This window comes from Mus pahari, chromosome 17, assembly GCF_900095145.1.
Source record: "Mus pahari chromosome 17, PAHARI_EIJ_v1.1, whole genome shotgun sequence".
Taxonomy (NCBI): Eukaryota; Metazoa; Chordata; class Mammalia; order Rodentia; family Muridae; genus Mus; species Mus pahari.
In genome coordinates, this window is record NC_034606.1 from 55,809,710 (window position 1) to 55,819,753 (window position 10,044).

The following is a 10,044-nucleotide window of genomic DNA, read 5'->3' on the forward strand; positions in this document are numbered from 1 at the left end:
CATGCCTAGGATTTGTCTTGGCATCAGTTCATGTCAGTGTGTGTGCACATGCGCCACAGTACATGCCTAGGATCCGAAAACAACATTTGGAAGTTTGGGGATTGGTTTTCCTTCCATTATGTGAATTCTAAAAAAGTAGAAGGCTGGGCACCAGGTTCCTGACTCATCTTGCTTGGACTCTCATACTTTTATAATGATGCCCTTTGGGGGGGGGGACCCAAAGAAGGCAGACAAGATTTTTAACTCCGTTGTACTGAAGGAAAGCCATTTTACGTATTTATCTTGAATGTTCTATCAGTAATGACAATTTTGAGAGCCCCTACGCTCTATTTTAACAACACAGTCACCTCCGGTTCCGTATTCACAGTGCGTGTTGTGACGCCCACAGTATAAATTCCTCCAGCAGAATCTTCATGAATTCTTATATTTGATTTTTTATTTTTTGCATCAATATCCCGAGTGGTGTCAAACAAGTCAAGGACCTCTTCATTATAGAGCTGTGGAAAAGACACATTAAATGGTTAATTCTATCAAAGTGGTTCTGTGAGCCTCTGACGTGCTTCAGGGTATCTTCAATATACTTGACAGCCCTCCAAATCACAGCTATTTCTTCATATAGCTATGAATTAGTATATGATCACAAATTTATGAATACTGAAGGGAATGTCAGATTTAGCTATAAAAATAAAGAGGAAATGACTTAATCATGACAAACAATTCAGACACAAAAGCTAAGATGACCTACGACCACTTTGCAAGACAGAAGCAAAGACAAATAAGCAAGCTTGAGCCAGTATGTCTCAGATGCTGGCAAAACCAAAGGTTAGGGCAAAGATATTTTCTGTTTGGGGGAGAAGGTTGGGGTTGGGGTGTTGGGTGTGAGGGGTTGGGGTGTTGGGTGTGAGGGGTTGGGGTGTTGGGTGTGNTGTGAGGGGTTGGGGTGTTGGGTGTGAGGGGTTGGGGTGTTGGGTGTGAGGGGTTGGGGTGTTGGGTGTGAGGGGTTGGGGTGTTGGGTGTGAGGTCTCACTAGAAGTAGCCCTGGTTGCCTGGGCCTGTCTGTTGATCAGGTTGTCCATAGAGGGTGGGGTGTGTCACTGAGTATCCCTGGCTGACCTAGGACTCCCTAAGAAGACCAGGCTGCCCTTGAACTCACAGAGGCCCTACCTCAGCGTTTCAGATGCTGGGATTAAAGAAATGAGCCAATTGAAAAAGGTCAGAGATGTTAAGAATTTTAAAAGTTTTACAATTTCACCTTAAAACTGTATTTCTTTTTCCTTATACTTATCCTGTTCAGTGTATTTAAAGACTTTACTAATTCTTTTCTCATTCATTAATGTAAAAAAAAAAAGATAGGTTCTATTGTGACCCTTCACCTATGAATACAATGTAGTTCAGGCAAATATTCACCTATTTTCTCCTTCCCTAGCTCCTTCCTCTCTCCCTCACTTCTATTTCAAAGTCTTCCCTTCCTTTTTGTTTTTTTTTTTTGTTTTGTTTTGTTTTTTGTTATTTTGTTGGGTTTTTGTTTGTTTGTTTGTCTGTTTAACAAATACAAAAGAAACTTTGTTATTCTATCTTTGTGAGTCTGGCTTATTCCACACAACACAATGGTTTCCAGTTCCATCCATCTTCTTGCAATCTGCATAATTCCATTCTTAAGGCTGAATGGTGCTCTATGCTGTGCACAAACCCATGCATGTTGTGTGCATCTCACATCTTCTTTATGCATTTATCTGTCGATGGGCACCCAGGCTGATCCCCATCACTCAGTAATTGTGAATATGCTAGTTGTGATTCCAGCTGGCAAACAGGATGATGATTCTATTCCTGGTGGCTTACTTCTTCTTTTACTATACACGTATATTTATTTATGCATACGTGTGGGGCATGCATGCCATGGCACACATGTGGAGAGTTGGTTCTCTTCTGCTCAGGGATGGAACTCAGGTCCCCAAGCTCGGCAGCAAGCATCCTTACCCATTGAGACATCCCTTTTTTATCCTTCATTTTTTAAAAATCTTTATTGGCATATGTAAAGTCAACGCAATTCAGAACTATAAGGTGGCAGACCATCTAACTACAGTATTACTCAAGAGCCTAGATTTCCTCCTACTAACATAACTCCCTACCGAACTAGGTATCATAAATTTATCCTAACCCAATAATAATTGCACACTACAGAGACACCCTCAGCCTCTGAAGCCATTTCTCAACTTGTCCCCTCCCTTTTGATAATAACTTCTTAACTCCTAGCACTTTATAAGCCCACCCAAATTACCTACAATAGTTTATCACTTGTTAAGGAAAGGTTCTGAAATAAACAATGTTAATTGTACTTTTAATCTATAATGTCAAGCATCTATAGTATAAATGTCAACATTATTTTGCATCCAAAAGTAAGGCCTATTTATTACCTATTAACTAATAATGCTAATTTCCTAAACCAACATTGACTGAGTATTGTGGGCAAAGCACCATACAAAAGCCCAACAGTATCCTATTATAAGGATCTGCTGTTATGGGTAAAATTTAAAGGAAATTGACAACGAGTCTATTACCTCTAGGAATTGGGCATTCACTTTGAATTCAGGAGGGGGCACCCCATTTTTAATCGCTGAGGTCTTTTTCTCTTCAATACTCTTGAACAGGTGTCTAACGGCACGAGAGATGATGCCCTGTTCTTCCTCCATGATGTTCACGTCAAATCCGGTTCCCATCGTGTACGTTTTCCCAGCTCCGGTCTGAACAAAAGGACAAGAGAATGATGGTTCATACTACCCAGGCCACAAGACAACACAATGGAAATAGAACTCAATTCTTATTCGCATGCAGACAATAAGGCATTTACTTGTCCATATGCAAACACGGTAGCGTTGTAGCCTTCAAAACAGCCTTCAATGAGCTTTTCGATGCACTGGGTGTAGATCTGCTCCTGCTGGGAGTCGATGTCGAACACATAGTCAAAAGTAAAGGCCTTATCCTTCCCCAGGAAGACCTGAGGCTCTCCGGGTGTGACCGATGTGCAGATATGGCAGCCTTCAATCTTTTCTTTGGCAAGCTGTGGTCTTATTCTGTGAAGAAGAACCAGAAAAGAGATGACACATTATTATACTCAGAAAAGAAAGATGAATCATCAAAAAAGACTTTAAGGACTTCAAGTCCTTGGCCAAAAATTTAAATCCATCGACTTATACTGAATTACCTTCAGTAAATAAAATCACTTGCCTAATGACCCCAGTGGGTTATTTTGGTAGTCCCCAAAATAATGAACAAGAGTATAAAGTTCCTCTTAAAATTAAATCTTTATTGGGGAGATAATTTTCATTAGCTGTAAGAGATAGACAGTCAGGTAAACTGCCTCTCAGTTGTTGTTTTCCTCTTTATTTCCAATGATCATCATAAAAATAAAATATTACAGATAATATTTAAACCCCTGAAGCCCCTGACTCACATTTTTCTAACTTCTCACCAGCGATTTCTAAACACATTTGATCGAGACTTACGGTATCTTCACATGTTTAAGTATATTTCCCCAATATACACACATATATAGGTAATCATTTGCTAATGACATATATGCATATAACAACTTTACGCTTTGGTCATGCACTCAGACACATCAGAAGCAAGAGTTTTCAAAAGCAAATTAAAAATAAGATAGAAAGAGAAGTTCCTATATTTTCTCTCTAAAGCAAAAGCCAGTGAAATGGGTTGTCCTCCCTTCACACAGAAGAGCAAACAGCACGGACCCATCCCACCTGCCCAGAGGCCGGAACTTCCCTGTTCTGAATTCTGTATGTTCAAGGCTTGTTCTCAAAGAAGGAAAGTCAGTTTAGTGATCTGTTCATAACAGAACAAACTAGACTATTAGTCCGTCCTATTTACTCTATAGAATGACATTCAGGATATTAGCACGAATGCTCACTGGATATCTTAACAGATCCCTGCCGACCCTGGAGACACACAAACAGTTTATCACAGAAAAACACGACAACCGCACAGATGGAATCCAAAAGGATGGAGACGGAGAAAGTAACTGATTTTTAACAGCATTCCTGCTACCTCCCTGTTTTGTGAGGTCAAAGGTCAAACTCAGGACCAGTGGGGTAGAGCAAGTCCATCTGTTTATTGAGAGTAACTCAACCATCAGCCCAGATGTGATGGAAAGACAGAAGGACAGAAAAGATAATACTGAAGTAAGTACCAATCCCGCTTACTCATGCAATGATATGTCATTCCTTATGGTAGTTTTCTTCTTTGCTAGAGTTTCCAAGAACAGTTGCTTTAAAGGACAATACTAGTCACCGAGTAGTCTGTTAGGCACGGGCAAAGAGCAACGGTGTGCCCATCAAGAAGCCCGGGCTCCAGGTCTCTCACTGTGGAGCACCTATGTCCTCACTTGCGAAGGGGAACCATAATTCCCATAATTCTTTCAAGATCTAGCACTGTTTAACTGCAGGACACTGTATTATAGGAAGACAAAGACAGCTCTGCAGTAAGAACACTGCTGCTCTTGGAGAGGTTTGGAGTCTGGTTCCAGGACCCACAACAGGTAGCTCGTAACTGCATATAACTACGGCTACGGGGAACCCAACGTCCTCTTCTGACTTCTGTGAACATATGTACACACATACACACACAGAGGATGGTGAAGACATACATATACATAACTAAAAATAAAATAAGTCTTTTATTTTTTCAAAAAAGAAAAGGCAAAGAGGTAATATATTAACAATTAAAAGGCTCCTTATAAGAGCTATGTGGTGGGAGTGGGTGGGTAGAGAAGCACCCTTTTAGAGACAAAGGGGACGGGGGATTGGATGGGGGGTGTGTGGAGGGAAGGCTGGGAAGGGGGAACAACATTTAAAATGTAAATAAATAAAATAACCAAAAAGGGGGGGGGGCTTCTTATAAGCTATGATTAGAGACCATAAAGTAGCCAGTGCAACCTAAATTTTAAAATGATTTATGCATGCATGTATAAATATGTATGGATCATAAAACTAAATGCAGGATCATGAGGTGGGAGAAGAGATCTTAGGGAAGACAATGAGAAAGCAGTAGGTGAGAGCAACTGAAAACAAACTGCTTAAGGAGGGAGGGTGGTGGGGGAGGGCAGCTGGAGAGAGGAATGAATGAGAATATAAAGTCTAATAACACACTGTATAATGACCAAGATGCTATGGCAAAGCCTATTACTGCATATGCTAACCTAAATATATATATATATTTTTAAAGTACTACATTCGTAAAACAGCCCATGGTAATAGCACCTTCGACTCTCTTGTTCCGTGTGCTCTCAATAAGCAGAGTTTGCCAAAAATCCATATTCTCTCGTTTCCAAACAGTTCCTGCCCTGCCCTGCTTCACTCGGTTATGAGAAGGAAGCCGCATCAAACTCCAGCTGTCTTTGGGAGAATGGCAGCTGACTGAAGTGAAGACAGAAACGGGGCAGTCAGCAGCACCCGGAGAGAGTACCAGCTCAGCCCTCTCCCTCATTCCGTCCATCAGCTCGGGAGATACTCATTATTCCTGAAATAGCTCTTCAGTCCACCACAGTTTTTCTCTTCCTTCACACCACCCTGATTAAGGCCCTCGCTATCTCTTACTCTCTCAAAGTCCCCACCCAGTCCTGTCCCCAGTCAGTCTGCTCTGCACAATGCACAGTGATACTTACAAGACAAGCAGCTCCTAGGATCACCAAACTCCCCCAAGTGTCATTCTCTCAATTCTCTGCTTCACCCCAATACTCCTTGCATTTGAAGAGGATTTCCATTGACTAGGAAAAGTGCTGAGGGTTATCACCCCTTCACCAACAAGCTGGACTCTTTTTGCTTTTGTGTCTTCAAATCCATGTTCCCTTTCCCCGGATTCCTACACACACACACACACACACACACACACACACTCACTCACACTTGTATTCAAGGCTCCTTTACCAAACTGAACATCTCACTTCCAATCTCCATTCAGATAGCAGCTAATTTGGATGCTCCTGCGACCTCTTTGCCCTCCAGCACATAATCATCCGTGAGCACAGTATGTTCTCTCACCCGGAAGCCACCTCATTAACTGCGGGGCCCCGGCTCTCTACCAGCTTTGGGACAGCTAGGCCACTCAGAGCCCATAAGAAGTTTGTTGTGACAGAACACAAGCACAACCTAATGATGAAAACGGGTACTGTACTCTTCTTTGAAATCAGTTACTTGATCCTAAGTATAGTACTATAGCCATAAGCTGACTTACTGGGTTCTTAATTTTCCATTTTGTTTCGGCATAACTAAGAAAAATTAGGAGCCATTTGAATGGCAGATCTGCCGCCCCACTTTAGAATGCCATTGTCATCCTGTCTTTAGCTTGACCTCCTAACCTACACTCTGATTACTACCCTTGCTAACAGAAGGGAGGATCTGCTTAAAATACAGATGATGCACAGGTCCATTCATGTGCATGGGCGGAGGAGAAAGCGTGGTGTTAGCTGTCAACAGGACCAGCTGAACCCTGTTTCTACCAGACACAGGCAAAGGGGATTTCTGAGATGGTCTCCCATGACACAGAGCAGTGGGAGCTAGCCTCAAAGGTTCCCTGCGAAATTCTCCTTCAATCCCCCTTCAAGGGTTAGTCATTTAAGCTGATCAAATCCCTCATCGTATCTCAGTGAAATGTTTTCACTATGAGTTCAAGCCCAAGTCATTGCTAATGGAAAGAGCTCAACATTTGTGTAGCTCCAACCACAATATTGAACATATCTGAGCTCAGACAAGAAAAAAACACAATGTTTTTATGTACAGTATCACACCACGAAACATACTCATCTCACCCTAAGACTGTGAACTCTACACTTTGTAATATAAGCATTTTGGTTATAATTTTTTTTAAAAATTGTTGCAAGTCTTCAAAATGTATATCTATAAAACTAGATATATTTCAACTAGCTTCCTAAAGAAAGATTTGTGTAAAACAAATCGCATAACTATTTAGAATAAAATATTCTAATATTGTACATCAAGATTATATTGATAAACTATATATAACATAAATAATTATAGATTACTTATCTATAATTATATCTATACATCTAAACCATTACAAATATATAATTACACATATAATTATGTTACCTCTGTAATTATAAAGTACTAAACACTGTAATTTATTGTAACTGGGTTGAAGGTGTGAAAGAGAACACAATCCAAGCTTTGGAATTTTCAGGTGAAGAAACGTGAACAAATGCAGCCCTCACCTCACGTCTGAACCTCTCCTTCAGGTGCAGTTTTGGCTCCTACTCTTACCCGGAACATGGTGCTCTGACAGAATGCAGGTCGTCTTACCTCAGCACTCTTGGAAAACTTTTTCTAGGCCAAATGTAGTGGCATATGCCTTTAATTCCAGCACGTAGGAGATAGGAGCTGGCTGATTTCTGTGAGTTCCAGCGCAACCTGATTTTTCAAAGCATGTTCCTGGGCACCCAGGAATGCATTGCAAGAGCCTATCTCATAGATAGATAGATAGATAGATAGATAGATAGATAGATAGATAGATAGATAGATAGATGGATTGATGGGACTGACAGATTAATATAATTTGATCCATAAGGATGTGTGAGTAGGTGGGTGGATGGACAGACAGACAGGTAGATAGATGGAAAAGAATAAAACGTAATTAATTTGATCTATAACTTCGTATTTTCCTAACCTCTTCTGTGACATCCATGTTTTCTGGATTCAAACTACATAACCAATCCTGCAAACTACCAAACTTCATCAGTCATTGCCAGGAAAGCATCCACATTCAGCCTGGGATCTAAGAACGTTGTAATCCGAATTCTTCCTGAATTATAGGAATGCACACCCGAGCCGCCAAGTTCACATCAAGTCACTGTGAGATTCTTTAGATTTCCGTCATTACCAGGTCTCACCTGTGTGCTTCCCGGACCATGGATGTGCTTTGCCATCTCCCTGGAATGTTGATCCCCCATGTATCTGCCAACTATTTTTAAACTTTCAAAGTCTCAGACTTTGACATCCTTTTCCTTTTCCCAAGCTAAATTATTTTCCCCTCCCAGAAACCTGTTTATGATTTTCACATAGTAGATATCAAATTGAATTTCTGTTTTCCCACTAGTGACTCTCCAGATAAGGAACATATCTTATAAATTGCACAAAATGGAGTAATTGTGCAAGTGTTTCCTAACAGACTCTGATAAACTACATCCGCTTTAAAAAGTTTGACCCAATGCTATGCACTGCTCCTGCTTCGTTAGAAGAAACTCATTCTTGAACAGTGTTCAGTGACACTCTATCTCTAATTTCCTATAAACTGTAAGATTAGAGCTTAGTTTGGTATTTCTAAGGTTCTCTATGGGTTCAAGGCACATTTTAATTAATCAAGAAAACAAAGCAAAGGTTTTCTATGCCAGCCTTTTTAAGGAAGCGATAAACTACTTCTTTCCTGCTACACACCACAACAATCATTAGTGTGTGTCTTCTGTCTTCTTAATTCAATTCCTATTGGAAACTCGGGCATAAGACAGCCAGCCCATGCTCTGGTAGCCACTGGAGAAATGACTCTGACCCTAGTGCTGCCATCAGAAAGTCACAGGACATTCTCAGACTGAATCTAATAACTTTGTCAAAATCTTGCCTTGCTTCCCATTTTTTGCCTTCACAACAACCAAACCATTTTTATAGCTGAATATATTAAATAAGCCAAGAGATCAAATCTTGTTTTCAGCATGCAACCTTAGGAGGGAGCATCTCCCATCAGACAAAGGTTGCTTTGCTCCTGCTTCCCATATTAGCAGTGAATCCCCGAGCCTTCTTAGGAATTTTCGGATACCCTGACAGTGCGCACAGCATCCATACAATGGGTGCACCTGCACTGCATGTAGCGGATCAGGAGGGAATGAGAAACCAGCTGGAAATATGTATATCGCAGAACTGAAGATATGTGAGTAATAAAAGAACTTAGACTCCAACTAGAGCATTATACATCTTCTGCCACTACTCATGAAGTGGCAAAAATCTACTTGCCACCTGGTGATCAGATATCAAATATCGAACTCTTCATAGGTCTTTACCCACACTAGCGCCCACTCGGGTAAGTTTCTCTTAGCCTCCATTCAGCTACCCATAAAACATGTCTAAGATATCACTGTCAAATCCACACTGCAGCATCTTGAACAGACGAGAGACGCCATGTGGTAAAGAAAGCCTCTGTATGTGTAAAGTACTGGTACTGATACTACACAGTCACTTGAAAAATCCCCTAAGCCCGTTCCTCTCCAGTCAGCATAATATCTCAAATGTGTCTGGGTCTTCCACCAAGAATGTTGTAATATTTACTCTTTTGGCTCCTATAACTACTGCTTTAATATTTTTTTAAAGCATACTTTGAAAGTCCAGAGTCTTTGAGAATTGAATTGTGAAACTGTTCCTCTAAGCATGCATAAATTCAGCACTGAACATTACCTATGTATACAGTCATACAGCTGTATGTATACATAATGCTAAACAAAGATGATCAAGTTGAGTGTTTCATACCTTCACTTGCAAAGTAAAGGCACAATTCCAAAGCTGTTTCTTTTTTATAGTTATGATTAATCAAGCCTTATTCACACTGTCATTCATGTCAGTATAGGGCACAACAAGAACTTCTTTTGTGTGTGTACTTGTGTGTGTGTATGTGTGGGGGTGCCTTCCAGGGTCAGGAGAGAGTGTTGGATCCCCTCGAGCTGGAGTTATTGGAGGTTGTGAGCTACCTCACGTGGGTCCTGGGAACTGAACTTGGGTGTTCTACAAGGGCAGCAAATTCTCCACACACTGAGTCACATTTCCAGCCCCATTAGGCACTTTATGACATTCTGTTAATTCATTGGCAATTTCAGACATGTCTCTAATGAACTTGGTCATTTTCACACACATCCCCATTCCCTTCTCTCATCCCTTCCCTCTCCCACTCAAACCTTTCTTCCCAAACAGTTTCCCCTATTTCCAAACTTGGTGTGTGTGTGTGTGTGTGTGTGTGTGTGTGTGTGTGTGTGTG

General features: G+C 40.9%; 1 protein-coding gene across 20 annotated transcripts in view; it reads right to left on the minus strand.

Moving 5' to 3' along the window:
- Kif21a (kinesin family member 21A) overlaps positions 1-10,044 on the minus strand; it is a 116,198-nt gene that overhangs the window by 59,932 nt on the left and 46,222 nt on the right. For all 20 annotated transcript variants that reach the window (XM_029547918.1, XM_029547907.1, XM_029547919.1 and 17 more), the window contains exons 2-4: positions 2,849-3,071; positions 2,559-2,741; positions 348-497 (exon numbers count right to left, since the gene is read on the minus strand). In XM_029547918.1, coding sequence (XP_029403778.1) covers positions 348-497; positions 2,559-2,741; positions 2,849-3,071 — 556 coding nt within the window. The remainder of the gene's footprint in view (positions 1-347; positions 498-2,558; positions 2,742-2,848; positions 3,072-10,044) is intronic.